Source organism: Symsagittifera roscoffensis, chromosome 3 (genome assembly GCF_963678635.1).
Source record: "Symsagittifera roscoffensis chromosome 3, txSymRosc1.1, whole genome shotgun sequence".
Taxonomy (NCBI): Eukaryota; Metazoa; Xenacoelomorpha; order Acoela; family Convolutidae; genus Symsagittifera; species Symsagittifera roscoffensis.
The window spans coordinates 6425617-6443650 of NC_087064.1; the positions used below are offsets into that span (position 1 = coordinate 6425617).

At 37.5% G+C, this 18034-nt stretch overlaps 3 protein-coding genes across 4 annotated transcripts in view; all 3 read right to left on the reverse strand.

The window, feature by feature from the left end:
* Positions 1-18034, reverse strand: part of LOC134842435 (uncharacterized) — a 298939-nt gene that overhangs the window by 82457 nt on the left and 198448 nt on the right. The gene's annotated exons all lie outside the window — the stretch shown is intronic.
* The window catches only part of LOC134842434 (uncharacterized), a 266691-nt gene that overhangs the window by 50215 nt on the left and 198442 nt on the right, over positions 1-18034 (reverse strand). The gene's annotated exons all lie outside the window — the stretch shown is intronic.
* LOC134842430 (uncharacterized) overlaps positions 1-18034 on the reverse strand; it is a 227611-nt gene that overhangs the window by 11128 nt on the left and 198449 nt on the right. Inside the window, exons 5-11 of one of the 2 annotated variants that reach the window (XM_063858766.1) lie at positions 17316-17529; positions 15848-16366; positions 14936-15628; positions 14704-14739; positions 3061-3335; positions 2649-2848; positions 1831-2049 (exon numbers count right to left, since the gene is read on the reverse strand). In XM_063858766.1, the coding sequence (XP_063714836.1) occupies positions 1831-2049; positions 2649-2848; positions 3061-3335; positions 14704-14739; positions 14936-15628; positions 15848-16366; positions 17316-17529 (2156 nt within the window). The remainder of the gene's footprint in view (positions 1-1830; positions 2050-2648; positions 2849-3060; positions 3336-14703; positions 14740-14935; positions 15629-15847; positions 16367-17315; positions 17530-18034) is intronic. The other variant, XM_063858768.1, reaches the window with a different exon arrangement.

Consider the following 18034-nt stretch of genomic DNA (forward strand, 5'->3'; position numbering starts at 1 on the left):
TCCTGACTTTTAGATTGGAGATTTCCACACGCTGATTTTTCAGATTGAACCTTCAGTATCAGATTTAGCTAGTACTTTTCGAGAATAGTGAGGAAAGATCTCAAACAACGATAAAAATTTAAAAAGGAATTATTCCGAAGTCCATAACAGCTTTTCTACGAACAAAAACAGGGTAAAACAAATAACGCAGGGAAACTCTAAGACATATGTTAGTTTAAATGAACTATCAACCTCAGAACCAGCAGGTTAATTTTTGGAAAAAAAAAACTTTTCATCAAACGGGAAAAATTTCAAAAATTGGACTTTTTTTAAGGCAACACATATTTTTAAAAGCAGGTCATAGCCACTTGCGCAGGTAAGATTCGCATGATTGATTTTTCTTTCGGTTAAACCCTTAATATCCGATTTGGCAGGGTGAATTTTAAGAGAAGAGTTTTAAAAACTAACCAAAATGTCAAAAAAAAAAAATCGGCTGGTTAGAGGCCATAGCTATTTTCGGCCAAATTTAGGGAATAGCCGCATAATTTGTTCTTTTGATTGAAACCTCCATCTCCGAATTGTGCATGAAATACTTGAGAAAATGAAAGAATTCGAAAAAAATTGGCCAGAAATCCCCCTATTGAAAATTTCGAGGGCCGTAGAACGTGGGGTAAAATAAAAAGAGACTAGCTAATTATGTAGGCACAAAAAAGAGCAGCTTGTTTGTCCATTTGCACCATTTTTTTTTTGAAAAACGGTAGTAGTTTTTGAGAAAAATTGAAATTTCCGCGAAAAGTGCAAAAAATTTCCAGAGAGTTGAAAAACAAAGAAAAACAACAAATTCCATACATTTACATAATACATGTTTTTTTTTTCAAACAGGACCTAACACTAGTCAGAAATAAAGCAGTAATATATGCCATTGAAGTGTTTATGCTTAAATATTATTAAATTGAGATATACCAAAAGTTCCACCAAATGAGCACTTTTATTTGCGACTTAGTTGGAAAAAAAATTCTTCGTAATAATACACTACGCTTCGCCTGTGTAAATAAAAACAGCAGCTCTGTGTGTGGGAAAAAATATATCACCTCACTAACTCACACTCGCACCTCTCCGTGACGAGCTGCAAACCTGCGTTTCGTTACCATTTAGATACACAAACATAAGCATTAACTAGTTTAAAAACGAGCAATTTCGCAAACTAGATATATTTACCGAGAAGAATCAAGAAATGAATAGACAGAATCATTAGCTCTTGGCTTTGAGATTATGTGGCCTCGTATTATAACATTTTGCACAAACTTCAAAGACCGACTGTGCCCGACTTCATTATAAATGTGTTCTATAAAAATAAATAGTCGAACTTTCACCGTTTTTGAACCTGTTTAGAGAATCTGTTAAAACCTTCTTACATTCTAACGAGACAATCATTCGCTTATCTTGCTTTCAATTTTCTCAATAGACAACTCAGAGTTAGGCACCATTTAAAAAAAAACGTTTTGGTTCCGCTTGGCCTTCGGGGTGAATTACAAAGAGACGGGTCTGATCCAGACAACGAACGTAATAGACAATTATAAGAGACAATAAAGCAAACAAAGCAGGAGCAAGGCGCTCAATTGGAAGAAAATTTTTAGCCGAGTTTTGAATCACACTTTGTTACAGCAGTAAGTCTTATTTTTGTTCGATTTGAGAGCAAGCAAGTTCAGATGCAATTATTCGTTTACCTCCAAAGTGTCTTCATTTTATTTGTTTTACTCGTTATTAAGTTCACAGTCTAGATCAGACCCGTCTCATTGTCATTCACCGCCTTCGGCTAATTGCCATTTGAGTTGAGATTAACATACGCACCTGGCCACAAAGTTTTGGCTGACGTCGAGAAAGAGGAAGAGACACTCGATTGCAGGCGTGAATGCCTTGTGGCCGGTGAAGGGAGGCAGAGGCAACAGCTGCTGAGTGACCAGGTCCACAACATGCATCGACACAGTCTGCGAGATGGGAGGCGGTTTGAGGGGGTCATCGAAGTTGGGTGTTTCAGATACCCAGTGGCGCACATTGACGTAGGCGTATCTAAACCAAATTTGAGCTGCATAAATGATAACTTAATTATTTAAATCAAATTTTAAACGAAGCAGAAGAAAATTTTGTTTGATCTAAGTCATCGTGATCAAACAATTCCAATTAACAGTTAAATCATACCCAATTAATATTTCATTTCAAACTTAACACTGAAACGAAATACAAGCTAGAAAACAACAAGAAATGGCTCTCATTGTAAAAAGGACTGAAAAGACTAAATCAGCCTTAAAAAACTTCTGCAGTCAGGCGGAATCGATCCCGTGTGCTTCCAGACTAAGAGTCACACGTGCTCACTTCTGCGTCATGGTCGCTTGACAATCCGCAAATACTAGACGCCAATAAAGCGTTCGTTACAACAGAGGCTAAATAATTGCCACTGTTATGCAGCAAAAAGCCACCAAATGGGTTGGAAAAAAAGTCGACTCGCTAGCTCACATGTGTAAAAATAGATTCGTAATATGAAACGCACAACAAAATGGAATGCGTAAAACATATTATTGGAAAGTTTCCAACCGACACAAACACTATGAAATATTCCAAACTTGGGAATATTCAGCTTTCAGAACTTTTCATCAATTTTTGCATCCCACCTGTGATCGGGCGAGAGAGCGTATCCCACAATGTGTCCATTGAACGAGATCACGTGATCAACTGCGTCAAACTCATGCTCGCCGTCCCGAAGAGGCACTGAGCCGGCGGAGACATTGGTCACCTCCGGACTCACTCTCTTCAAGCCCAGCTGGTCGGGAATGAAAGCACGTGACCCCAGCGTGAATAACAAGTAGAGCGGCTAAAATTAATATACACTGATTCAATGAAGGGTAAGCCCTTATGTAAAAAGATGAAAGGACCTCAAATTCAGAAAAAAAAGAAAAAAAGCACGCCCGATGAAGTTTCAGATAGCGTTATCTGTCGTTGGACGAAACATGTTTGCACCTTTCAAAAAACACTAAAAAACTGAATAAGAAGTTAAATAAAAAAAATAAAAAAAAACAAACTCACCTCTCGGATGACGAAAGAGGGCCCCGGAGAATAATTCTGGCCAAGTAGGACACTCCCCTCCTCCAGCAGAGGGAAAGGGAAGCCGGCGGATGCGGATGGGTTGTGTATCATCCTGTTCCTCCTCCTTACCGGGGGGAAGTTCCTCGCACTCTCCATATCCCACTGGCTCTCCCGCTCTCCCCCCTCGGTGTCAGTGGCATACCCACTCAGCCCTTCCGCCCCACTGCGACAGCCCCCCTCCCCGAAGTTACTGTCTGCGTCTTCACTCACACTTTCTGAAATCAGATAAAGACACTAAGTGAGAAAAGAGCAGAAGAAACAAAGGCAAACCAGTGCAAAAAATGAACAGACAGGCATTCGGTAAAATGAAAGAGTTGATATGAATGAAATTTAAAAAAAACATAGGCTTAGCAAAAACTGACTTTCGTTTAAAAATTTCAACAGAGGCGAAGCAGAGCTTCGCGTCAATTTTGAACAGCAGCAATAAAACATCAATCGGAAAAAATGAGAAAATACTGAAACGACAGCATAAAAGAAAAATGCTTAAATGCATGGTTCAAAACCGCAAAATTACATGACTACAGGGGCGGATTTAGGGGGGGGGCGGACGCCCCCCCCCCCTCAGGGATTTGACCCCCTGCCGACCCAAAGGGTCCCCCCTTTGATACTTTTTCAGAAATCCATTTTTGGCCGACCGACCCTAAAATTTTTCTAAAGGCGCCTTCGGCGCCAATAAATGCTATTTTTGAGGGGGAGCGCGCGCCAAAAAAACGCATTTTTTTTGTCAAAATTTTTCAAAAAGTGCCCAAAAACGGCTTTTTTGACTGTTTTTTCAAAAAAAATTGCCTGCGGCGCAGAAAAAGAAAATTTTTGCCAAAATAAGGGCAAAACAGTGCTCTTTAGGAGAGCGCGAAAAATAAAAATCAATTTGGTCGACCTAAAAAAAAAAAAAAAAGGTCGTCAAAATTTTGAAAATCCGCCCCCCCCTCGAGAAAATCCTAGATCCGCCCCTGCATGACTAAAATAGAAGATTGTATATGCTTTTAAAACATGCATAACAACCTAACTATCTTAAAATCACTAGGATAATTTTATAAGCTTAGGAAGTCTTTACAAACCTCAACCATTGTCGCCCAAAAAACTAATCATTGCACAAATCAACGAACATAGCAAATTGCACCGCAAATAAATTTCGCTGCAACAAAAAATTTTGGCCCAGAAAAAATAGCCAACATTCAATTGAAAAAAAGTACACAAGGAAATGTTATTTGGAAAGTTTTCAACTTCCGAAGAAAAAACTTTAAGCTCTTCGATTTTCAAGAACGCTGTATGACTGACTCTTTTTCTTTTTTTAACTTCAAAAAATAGCAATATCTGAATTAGCTTCAGATAATCGCAAACTCTACTGATTCAAACTCAATGAACAGTGCCCTTAGAAGTTTGCGAGCAGAAAACTCTCATCTAACACCGATTCTTCTCAATATGTGTGAGTTACAATTTGAGAAGGAAAAATTGTGAGTTTGGAGAAAAATTATGAATTTGGAGAATCAATACACAGAGCTAAGTGACCAAATGCTGAAGTTGGAGACGTACAAAAGCAATGACTGCCTCGTCTTATTGAATAAACTGGTAAATCGAAATGCAGACCAAGCCACAGTCATCATTAACTTCGTCCATTTCGAGGACAAGAACTTTATATGGAGGTGAGACGGAATGTTGAGAGGACTGACCAACAAGTGCAATAGAAAATACATTTTTATCGATGAGAGACTACCCTGATCAGATTAAAAACGCACATTTATGGCAACAGGGAAAAACAGCAAGTCAGTAACAGAAAAATGCGCCGTTAAGCTAGAAATCTACGTCGAAAACCGAAGTAGAAACGATGTCGACTCGCGGCAAGTGCTTTCCCGAACTCAATCAGAGGCCCCATGACTTTTTTAAAAAACCTGTAAATGTGCACCAAAAGTGGCACCATTATTTGCGACTTAGGTTAGAAAAAAAAAGTTCTCAAGCATACAATAAGCTGGCGCTAGTGTAAACGAAGAATCTCCTTTTCGTGATACATCTTTTTTTAAGGCACCGCATAAGGTATCTGGTTCACCAACAGCCTCGAAAATCTGAGACACAAGCAAAATGCAGCTCACAGGAGGTGGGAAAACAGAACGCAGCTTTCGAGTTCGGGCAACTTTTTAAATTTAAAATCCGAAGAGCGTAATTCCAAAAAAAAGCTGAGAAGCCAAAAAAAGCAATTTTATTAGAATAAAATTGAACATTGTATCAGAGACTCAAGACAATTTCATAAACTAGTAAAATTTATCAGTGACAAAACAATAACGCCTATTGAAACTCCACAAGAGCATTCTTATTTGGAAATCAAGGACAACCCCACAGAATCCGTTATAGCGAATAAGTTTAGTAACTTCTCACATTCATTAACACTTCAAAATGACATTCCAAAAACTATCCGGCCAAAAAGTGGAATTATTCCTTTCTCGATGTATCTAGAAAACGTCAATACCGTAGAAGTATAGAATATCATCAACAGTTTAGATAAAAACTTTTCCTCGGGTGATGACTACATAAGTAAATTTAGTCTTTAAGATCGATCTTTCTTTTATGAAGGGCGTGATTCCGAAAGAACTTTACAAAGCAAATGCGTTTCCTCAACTCAAAGAAATGTCGAGAGCGGCTGAAAATAATTGCCAACATTTATCTACTCTTAGTGTATGGAGCAAAAAAAACGACCGAACAAGGCATAATCGCGCGTATTCCTACCTTGAGCTGCCGTGTTTAAACAAAATAGCTTCCGCAAAAAAGCTCAGCACAATTGATGCATTAGCGGAAAGAACCGAGAAAAAAAATGGCAACATCAACCGGTAAAAGTTACAGTTATTTTCTTGGATTAAAAAAGCCTTTAATACTATCGACCACGAAAAACTAAAATACAAAAAATTGTGTGTGAGTTTAGATTCAAATGCGAATGAATGTGGTGTTCCGCAGGGCTCAATCCTAGTATCATTGTTGTTTACTATTTATATTAATGCATTAATGATATTCCTTTAACATTTAAGTCTGCGGAAAATGAAGAGACAGACCTTGAAAACATGGATGAATGATTAAAAGCAAAAAAGTTTGATAACAACATATCTTAAACTGTAAAATTTAACGATAAGCCTAGTGCCTCCAAAAAGAATTCCAATTTCTATTTCTGTAGAATGAGCGTTGAACCCATGTGAAAACATTTAAGTATTTATATTAATTGCAAGTTCACTTTCGTTACTCAAACTTAAAAGTCTTAACAAGCCTAACTATTAATTAACTTGCAATTAACTTATTTAGCTTCAAAAAATCGCAATATCTGAATTAGCTTCAGATAATCGCAATGTCTACCGATTCAAACTCAATGAACAGTGCCCATAGAAGTTTACAAGCAGAAAACTCTCATCTAACACCGATTCTTCTCAAAATGTGTGAGTTACAATTTGAGAAGGAAAAACTGTTAGTTTGGAGTAAAATTGTGAATTTGGAGAATAAATGCACAGAGCTAAGTGACCAAGTGCTGAAGTTGGAGATGTACAAAAGCAATGATTGCCTCGGCATATTGAATAAACTGGTAAATCGAAACGCAGAGCATGCCACAGTCATCATTAACTTCCTCCATTTCGAGGACAAGAACTTTATATGGAGGTGAGAAGGAATGTTGAGAGGAGTGACCAACAAGTGCAATAGAAAATACATTTTATCGATGAGAGACTACCCTGATCAGATTAAAAACGCACATTTATGGCAATAGGGAAAAACAGCAAGTCAGTAACAGAAAAATGCGCCGTTAAGCTAGAAATTTACGTCGAAAATCGAAGTAGAAACGATGTCGACTCGCGGCTTTCCCGAACTCAATCAGAGGCCCCGAAAAAAGTTGAAAACCCACCACAAACCAATTTGCCAATCATTCCTTGAGAAGCCTATTGGCCAACTTATTTAGGAAACCGAAAAACTTAAACTCCATCCTTATCGACTGGTCTACCCAGCCTTAAAGAGAAAGACACTTTGATGGAGCAAATGAAAAAGAAAGCTTACGTATCCACATGTTACTGGCAAGAAAAGAAAACACAGAGAAGATACCGAACTATCTTATGGGACTTTCAGGAGATACGCCAGAGCCTGAACAAAATCATAAGAGCGCAATTAACGAAGCGCCCTTTCTCATCAAAAACACAGACGCCGAAGGAGTTGACTAATGACAAATATTGTTAAACTAAATTTCTCTTTCATATTAAAAGTCGCTCGATTAAAAACATTTAGAGGACTTGTAAGCACTGGTATTCAGTCTTGAATCTCCAACCAATGTAATATGTTTAACTCAAACATAGTTAACAGAAAGTAAAATTCAAAGTTGGTTAGTTAGTGGTTATAATCAATTCTTCTCTAGAAAAAGAAACACTCAAGGTGGTGGCAGTCATGAGACAAAAATAAGAAAAACCTGCTGCTGTATACTGAACCAGATAGCAATGCACTTTGAGGTGGGTCTTTGTGCCAAAATATCTAAGAAATCTGTTAAATTCTCATTTGGGGCTATATACAAAAAACTATAGCTAGCAAACTGATGTTCGTAGAAAAATTGGATCAATTCTTGACGACGGAAAGTCGGTAAATTGGCCGTTTGTATTGTCTGGTAATTTTAAGACAGAACTAAGAGGAGCAATTTCTGAATTACTAGAACACCATATCCTCAAATTATTTTTGAGATCACTAGTATTGAAGCAACGTGTGCCACAGATTAATTCGCAAACTTTTTTTAGATCACTTTATATTTCAGAATGTACCAATGCCTACCTCAAAAGTAATCAACTATGAAACACTAACTGACAATTAATCTATCACAGTACAATAGAACATAAACGATGAAAACTAAACAGATGCAAGGCTCCGCTTCCCAAACACTAGCCAGAACTTGATAAGAAGCAGCTCTAGAAAGTGCAATAAGAAAAAATTGAAAAAACCTCGAATTAGCAAAAAAAAATCAGCCTCGCACGCTCAATCAGCGACAAACTGGAAAGTGGGACTGAAGTGTGAAAAATTCAGCAAAAGTGGGACCAAACTTAAATAGACACGAATTTGCAAGATATAGTTTGGAATATAACAAACTGAACGCATCTACACAAACATGTCATGTTACAAATCAAAAAGCATAAAGCCACACTGTTAAATAATGCATTTCAAAAAAAGCGACATATATTGAGTAAAAAAACTCTGAAATCGAGTCTTTATTGAGTTATGTTGTTTGAAACAAATAGCTCTTTTCGGTTCATTTAATTAGTTACGAATGCGTCAAATGAGTTAACTTATTTGTCATCGAAAGTCAAGGCAGATTTTATTTTTTTAAAAACCTGTAAATGTGCACCAAAAGTGGCACCATTATTTGCGACTTAGGTTAGAAAAAAAAGAAAGTTCTCAAGCATACAATAAGCTGGCGCTAGTGTAAACGAAGAATCTCCTTTTCGTGATACATCTTTTTTAGGGCACCGCATAAGGTATCTGGTTCACCAACAGCCTCGAAAATCTGGGAAACCAGCAAAATGCAGCTCACAGGAGGTCGGAAAACAGTACGCAGCTTTCGAGTTCGGGCAACATTTTTTTAAATTTAAAATCCGAAGAGCGTAATTCCAAATAAAGTTGAGAAGCCAAAAAAAGCAGTTTTATTAGAATAAAATTGAACATTGTATCGGAGACTCAAGACAATCTCATAAACTAGTAAAATTTATCAGTGACAAAACAATAACGCCTATTGAAACTCCACAAGAGCATTCGTTTGGAAATCAATGACAACCCCACAGAATCCGTTTTAGCGAATAAGTTTAGTAACTTCTCACATTCATAAACACTTCAAAATGACATTCCAAAAACTATCCGGCCGAAAATTGGAAGTATTCCTTTCTCGATGTATCTAGAAAACGTCAATACCGTAGAAGTATAGAATATCATCAACAGTTTAGATAAAAAGTTTTCCTCGGGTGATGTACATAAGTAAATTTATTATTTTTAAGATCGATCTTTCTTTTATGAAGGGCGTGATTCCGAAAGAACTTTACAAAGCAAATGCGTTTCCTCTACACAAAAAAATATCGAGAACGGCTGAAAATAATTGCCAACATTCATCTACTCTTATTGTATGGAGTAATAAACATGACCCAACATGGCACAATCGCGCGTATTCCTACCTTGAGCTGCCGTGTTTAAACAAAATAGCTTCCGCAAAAAAGCTCAGCACCATTGATGCATTAGCGGAATGAACCGAGAAAAAGAAAATGTCAACATCAACCGGTGAAAGTTATAGTTATTTTCTTGGATTAAAAAAAGCCTTCAATACTATCGACCACGAAAAACTAAATTACAAATTGGTAAAATAAAGTTTTTGTGACAAACTTTTCAATTGGTTAGAACATACCTGAGCAACCGTGTACAGTGTGTAAAAAGTAATGGTGTGAGTTTAGATTGAAAGTGGTGTTAAGCAGGGCTCAATCCTAATACCATTGTTGTTTACTATTTATATTAATGCATTAATGATCTTCCTTTAACATGTAAGTCTGCGGAAAATGAAGAGACAGACCTTGAAAACATGGAAAAATGATTGAAAGCAAAAAAGTTTGATATCAACATATCTAAAACTCTACAATTGAACGATAAGCTTAGTGCCTCCAAAGAGAATTTCAATTTCTATTCCTGTAGAATGGGCGTTGAACCCATGTGAAAACATTAAAGTATTTATATTATTTGCAAGTTCACTTTCGTTACTCAATTTTAAAAGTCTTAACAAGCCTTACTGTTGCAATTAACTTATTTAGCTTCAAAAAATCGCAATATCTGAATTAGCTTCAGATAATTGCATTGTCTACTGATTCAAACTCAATGAACAGTGCCCATAGAAGTTTGCAAGCAGAAAACTCTCATCAAACACCGATTCTTCTCAAAATGTGTGAGTTACAATTTGAGAAGGAAAAATTGTGAGTTTGGAGATAAATTGTAAATTTGGAGAATCAATACACAGAGCTAAATGGGCAAGTGCTGAAGTTGGAGACGTACAAAAGCAATGACAGCCTCGTCATATTGAATAAACTGGTAAATCGAAATGCAGAGCAAGCCACAGTCATCATTAACTTGGTCCATTTCGAGGACAAGAAATTTATATGGAGGTGAGAAGGAATGTTGAGAGGAGTGACCAACAAGTGCAATAGAAAATACATTTCTATCGATGAGAGACTACCCTAATCAGAATAAAAACGCACATTTATGGCAACAGGGAAAAACAGCAGGTCATTAACAGAAAATTGCGCCGTTAAGCTAGAAATCTATGTCGAAATTCGAAGTAGAAACGATGTCGACTCGCGGCAAGTGCTTTCCCGAACTCAATCAGAGGCCCCGAAAAAAGTTTAAAACACACCACAAACCAATTTGCCCAATCCATCCTTGAGAAGCCTATTGCCCAACTTATTTAGGAAACCGAAAAACGTTAACTCCATCCTTATCGACTGGTCTACCCAGCCTAAAGAGAATGCAGTGAAAGACAGTTTGATGGAGCAAATGAAAAAGAAAGCCAATGTATCCACGAGTTACTGGCAAGAAAAGAAAACAGAGAAGAGATATCAAACTACCTTATGGGACGTTCAGGAGATACGCCAGTGCCTAAACAAAATAATAAGAGCTCAATTAACGAAGCGCCCATTCTCATCAAAAACACAGACGCCGAAGGAGTTGACTAATGACAAAAATAATTAAACTAAATTTCTCTTTCATATTAGAAGTCGCTCGATTAAAAAACACTTAGAGGACTTGTAAGCACTGGTATTCAGTCTTGAATCTCCAACCGATGTAATATGTTTAACTGAAACATAGTTAACAAAAAATAAAAATTTAAAGTTGGTTAGTTAGTGGTTGTAATCAATTCTGCTCTAGAAATAGAAACACTAAAGGTGGCGGCAGTAATGAGACAAAAATAAAAAAAACCTGCTGCTGTTTACCGAACCAGATGGCAATGCACTTTCAGGTGGGTCTTTGTGCCAAAATATCTAAGAAATCTGTTAAATTCTCATTTGGTGCTATATACAAAAAAACCAAAGCTAACAAACTGATGTTCTTAGAAAAATTGGATCAATTCTTGACGACGGAAAGTCGGCCGTTTGTATTGTCTGGTAATTTTAAGACAGAAATTAAGGGAAGCAATTTCAGAATTACTTAAACACCATATCCTCAAATTATTTTTGAGATCACTAGTATTGGAGCAACGTGTGCCACAGAATAATTCGCAAACTTTTTTTTGATCACTTTATATTTCAGAATGTACCCATGCCTACTTCAAAAGTAATCAACTATGAAACACTAACTGACAATTAATATATCACAGTACAATGGAATATAAACGGTGAAAACTAAACAGATGCAAGGCTCCGCTTCCCAAACACTAGCCAGAACTTGATAAGAAGCAGCTCTAGAAAGTGCAATAAAAAAAATTGAAAAACCTTGAATTAGCAAAAAATCAGCCACGCACGCTCAATCAGCGACAAACACTGGAAAGTGGCACTAAAGTGTGAAAAAATCAGCAAAAATGTGACCAAAGATAAATAGACACAAATTTGCAAGTGATAGTTTTAGAAATATGAAAACTCGATCTCAGAGGAAAAACAGACACCGAACGGAAACGGAACCACCAGCATTAAGCGAGCTTTTAGTTTTTTCCGAGCGTCCACTAAGCCAACAACACGTGGTTACACGCCAACTGATCCGAAAACAAAAAATGCCAAAGAAAGATTTTGTCATAAAAAAACCAACCATTTTTATGAAAATACAAAAACAGTCGAGAAACACAACAACTAGCTTTGAGCAAGCTTTTAGTAATTTCCGAGCGTCTATTAAGGCCACAACACGTGGTTAGATGCCAATTGATCCGAAAACAAAAAATGGTAACGGATCTGTGTCATAAAAAAACGTAAGCGATTATAAAGTTTGAACTTTAAGAGTTTTATACTACCAACCGACCTGATTCATTAAAAAAAATGATCAATTTCTACTTTTAAACCAATGCAAAATAAGTTCACTAAACCGACAAAACAAGAGCCGCAATAATTTAGGCCGAATAAAACTTCTAGGCGAAAAAATGTATATAAGAAAAAGCAGAAAATATTACAGTCAGGTATAATAATTTTGAAAACTACAGAATTACAGAAATTAATCAACGACACTTAAAACCACAATCAAAACTAGTTGCAGTGCAAAAAAACGTGATGTGGCAAAAAATGTGTAGGCAAAACAATTCAACTTCAGACACTGAAAAAACAAAGACCGGCCGGGATTCGAACCCCTTCTTTTTTTATTAGCCCCCGTCCTGCGCAGTGCAGCGCCAACCTTGAGGGAGGGGGAGATGTCATCCATTTTGCCGCAGCCGGTCCCACCTTGAGGAGGCGGATGACACTGGGACTCCTCCAGCCGTGATCGAAGCGGGATTCGAACGCATGACTCGAACCCCTGAAAAAGGTTGCAAATATGATGGGGCCTGGCAGTTGCCAAGGTTCAATAATAAAACAACATTAATTTCAATTACGAATGTGTAAGAAAGTTGTTCACTGGAAAAAAGACCTGTTCTCGATTCCAAGACACTCGTTCTTGCAAGTGTAAAGAAATCGAAAGTCAAACCACGAATCAGTGTATTTGAGCCTGAAAAACTTTTCCTGAAAAAAAGACTATTTCTGATTTCAAGACGACTTTTCGTGAACTACGTTCATCGACTCTTAATCAGCTCCTCGCGAGAACAGTTATTACCGTTGTTGCCTCAAGCATGGACGTTATCTCCGCGCTAATAGGCCAAATTGGTGCCTCTAACTACCGTTATTAACGTTATCAACAACCTTAATTACCGTTATTAACAACTCATTGCCTTTGTTGCCTCAAGCATGGACGTTATCCGCACTAACAGGCCAAATTGGTACCTCGAACTCGGCATACTATGCAAAAATAAATGAGATGAAAAACGCCTAAAAGTTTAGCATATTCGAATGAGCCAGCAGTTTTTTTCGGAAAATGATACGAAAAACTAAAAATATGAAAAACAATCAGCAAAAAATCTTTTAAAAAAAAACTTTTCTGCATTTATGAAGTTTGTTATTCCCAAATAGTTAAAATGGTCAAACGGCTTGCTGTTCAATAATAAGGCTGCTCGCTCGCTTTATATTGTTCCTAACCGCAATTTTTCCTCGACAATAGGGCACCTTTTTGAAAAATTTTTCGTTTCTTTCGAATCAGCGCTGAAAGGGCTTTTATATGATATAACACTCCAACCACTCCGATGATTATTTGTGGTAACTGCTTTTGTCCGATAAACATAATAAGTCTGCCTCCGCCAGTTCAATTTGCTCGAAATTAGACCAAAATTCAAAATCTTTAAACGGGTTTTTCTCGGCATTGAAAGGGCTTTAATAGTCGGAACAAAAAGCGTAGTCTTCAACTCGCTAAAAAGCATCGATTTTGCCAAAATAGCTTTCAGTTGGTGGGCGGGTAAATGAGAATGGGCGGGCTCAGTAAATTTTCTCTTTCTCTAAATAAAAGATGAAAATATTATGTCGCTAAGATGCTCAATTTCATTGTTAAAATTCTCAAAACTAATGATAAAAACGCCCTTGAAGGAATAAAAACGAACTTATTATCAAAATAAGCATTCAACTAGCTCTTTCAAGCTGACCTTTTGACCGTAATTCTAGTTAAATTACAATTCATTCATGTTACGTCAAATTCAAGACAATTCGAGAAAAGAATTGATCTTACCCTGGAAACTTAAATCATGCTGTTAGTGTCGTTAGATGACTAGCGCACAAAGATCCAATTTGTTAGATTGCTCTGATCAATCTGCACAAGCGTTTGAGAGACCACTGAAACAAAAACAACTGAATTTCAGATAACATAATCCGTAGCAAATAGCACTGATTGTTCCGCACACTTATTTCTTTACAACTGAATTCTCATTTTGCGGGAGAAAAAAGAACAAGAGATTTTTCAAAAATGAGTTTTGAGGCTTCAAAACGTTTCCCTTTTTTGCATGCACAATTTGAGATGAAATAAAATCCAATTTTCTTAATTATTTTTACTGAGATGTACCGAGTCGGATTTTTAATGTAATCTGCATTACTGTTAAATCTTAAAGTTTACTGAAAAATGGCTGACTTTTCGTTAGGGCTGCTAAATTTCATTGATTTGATCAAAACATTGAATTACTGTTAGATTTGATTGATTATAATCGAGCGGACGGAACTCAGAAGGTTTATAACTCGTAGGTATAAGCAAATTAAGAAAAATTTAGAATACCTAAAATATTACTTCAATCAACATTATCGTTTCAACTCTTAAACTTTAAATTGCTGATCAAATTGTACTGGATTTAGTTAAACTAATAGCAATAGTGCACGCTAGAGTACTCGCTGCAGATTCGCTGCTTTCAGATTTCGTCGGAATAATTGCGTTAAATTCACTTGTATTTTTTTTACCTCACAGGAAGTTTAAAAGCGAAGCGGTGTAAGCCAAAGCGCATGTGTTTAAGCCAGCAACAAAAAGAGTGCATACCTTTCAAATACTTTGTCACCACGTGACTATTTGCCTCACCTTTTGGTGAATCATTAAGTCTTAAACTTAAACGCCCTAAACCACAAAATATCTCATTTATTCAGATTTGAAAAGTTTCCATTTGGTCATGCTCTCAATTTTAAGTATATGGCGAAACCACCTCAAACATCATACCTCAACCATCATAGGGGTGGGGTTGGATGGGTTTGGGGGATGAAAGGAGGAGGGATGGGTGAGGGTGTAGCAGATATGCAATTCCGAATCCACTGACCTTCTGGCGAAAGAAGAGCAGAACGCTCCGATCCTTCCTGATTTTCGGCGCCATCCAGGGGAAGGTGGAAATTGTTCTTATCTGCAATCTCCCAACTGACGAAAATTTCATTTTCCTTCAAAGTCGAGCTGAATGCCAGATCTGGATTGCTGACGGATGACGTCATGTTCTGCTTGGGAGTTCCGTCTAAGCATGTTCCCGAAAAATCTTGACTGTTACCTCTTTTGTGCCGCTTCAACGTTGGAATCGGCTGTGCACAGCTTTGATCGTTAGAGTCATTGTTGTCATCGTGGTCACCACTTGATGAACATTGACTACTTGCGCCTTTGTCACTCGATCTCCTGTCAACTGAATCACAGCGTCCTTTGTCATCGACATCATCGTAATCAGTTCCTAGTCCGTTTTCATTCGATATACTTTCAGATTCGTCTTCGTCAAGATCCAATTCTGGGTACAAATACGAGTCGGATTCCAAGAAATCCAAGTGATCCAAAACTGACTCCAGAGGGTCCGGGGTTCCACAGCTCAACTGAGTCGAGACAGTTCCTCCCATCTTAACAGGGTTTATGTGCATGTGACTGGGTCCAGCGACAGACCTGGACGTGCTGGACAGAGAAGCGGCGTCTGACTTCATGGGGGAAACGGGGTAGCTGCTGAGACAGTTCGCTCCAAATGAGAAACTGCGAGGGAACACTGGAAACAATCAGGCTTTTAAAACTGAACAAGGGATGAGTTTTTTGGCACAATATGGGTCAGCTCAAAATTAGATATGGAATTAGTGGAATAAACTAGCCATCTTTTTTGAGATTTGTCTGAAAAATCAGTAACTGCAATCAACTTGGCGAGAGAAAAAACAAGACCCATTAAAAAGTTAACCTTCTAAAAAACTAAAAAGCTCTTTTTGTAACGCACGGCAATGAGAGGAAGCTTGTCCTAAGTTTCCAGTGAACATATCTTGTTCGTCCACTTTGCTCCTGGTAGACATCTCACTCGCTTTGCGAACACTGTGCTTGAACCACCCGTCAGAATCGGAGTAGGTCTCCGAGTTCTCAAAGTAGCTGTGACTCGTCTGATCCATCTCTGGTACCGGACGGTAACTCGGACATAGGCTTCCGCGGTGGTGGAGCGGCATCTCTTCGATTCTCGGTCGGACCCCAGTGTAATATGAGTCGTACATTCCGATGAGGTGATTAGCGGCTACTTTCACAGATCGAACAGCACTGTGTGACTCGTTTATGAACTTGAACAGCTGAAGGACAACAGTTTCGTCTTCATGTTTGATCTCCTGGGTCGCTTTGTTGAGCCAGAGGATGCTGCAGCTGCGTTGGCGGGTGAGGCTGTGGAAGTTGCCGGAGATAAGGTAGCTTTCCGTCAACCACGTCCCGAAGATGTCATGAGGTTTATTGGACACTCTTGACTGCAGAGCAAACTCTAGCAAACCAAATACACATTTTTCAGGTAGGAAAAGACAAGTTTCCAATTCCCCAATTTTTTTTTCAAATGACCCAAAACATTAGTGTTTTCCACTCATTAAAAAACTGCATTCAACCACTAAAACGAAGCGCAGCTTCGCAAAAGCTTGCAATGCAACAAAAATGAAGAAACACAACATAGATAATAGAAAAGAGACGGAAATCGAAAATGATGCAGCAAACTTAACTTGATAAAATTGCTTGAAAAAGCCTAAAAAGTACTAAATTTACACATTGTTGTCTCGGATGATGCACATAAAAAATCCCATACTTCGTAAAGCGAGCCAATAAAAACCACGCCAGATAAACATAGCCAACAGACATAGGAAAAGATTCAATGAACGCAAGTGAACAAAAAACAAATCTCAGAGAAAAAAAGACGCCCATAAAGCTCTTTGTCTTTCTAGATCAAATTATCATTAGAAAATTTTTGAAAAAATTAACCTTATTCGAGAAAACTGGATCACTAAGTAAAAATTATTTTCGATGGGAAGTCTGAAAACTAAATTCCTCTTTCAAAACTAGAAGTTGATCACGTTTTTAGAGAATTTTAACCTTTTCTTGTCCAATAGTGGAGTTTGCCTTTCTGTTCACAAAGAAAATGAAATGAACTAAAAAACAAACCAGAAATCAAACAGCGAAAAAGTAAATTTGAGCCCGAACAAACTTCAAGGATTTTCCTGAAAAAAATCATCGCGACCTAAATTGAACTCTGCCTATTTTCTACCTTTACGATCTTATTTTAGTTAAATTTTCAGGGTTTTATTTAATTTTCTTACGGGAAAAAATCTAGTTCTCGATTACAAGTACACTTGTTCTCGCAAGTGAAAAAAGTTGGAATCGAAAAATGATTATTTATATTGAAGCAATTTTAAAATCATGCGGAAACTTAAACACACAAAACAAACCTTTGAGATTGAAGACTGCTATCTCCCCTGAAGTGCTCTGGTATCCAAAGTGAACTCCCGACACCAACAGAAGAGTGTCGGTGTCATTGAACTGGGACAGCTGAGTATACTGCCACGTGTACTTCTTCATGTTGGCACTGTGCTTCAAAGTACAGCTTCCAGAAAGACCAGAAGATGATGAAGAGCCAGATACGATGCTGTTGTTCTGCCATACCTGAACACGAACAAGATTCTATATTTCTCAGAAACTAGCACAGATCAATCGTGGGTTTTGGAGTGTTTTCGATTATGCGACCAAAAATTACCAAATTGTTCATTGAGCTTCTGCTCTTAAAGAAAACCCTGAGTTTCTTTCACTAGAATTAAGTTCAGCAAATCTGGAAGAAAACAGTTGAGGAAAGCGTCAGCTAAAAATCAAGATATTAATTTTCCAATTCTTCTAGAACACATTGACCTAAGCATCAGAAAGATTCGGGCTACAGAAACTCCGTTCATTTCTTTATAATAACTATAAAACGCAACGAATAACAACAAAAATGAAATTTCGGTCAGAAAATCGTGATCTAAAGTTTACCAGTAATTTTGCTAAAATCTCTAAACCAAACAATTTGAATGTCCATCAATAACATTTGTGGATATCAAAAAAATTAACCATCGCATGCTAAAAACTGAGATAGAAACACAGAGGCAAAGCTGCACTTGGAAAACACAAGCAAAAA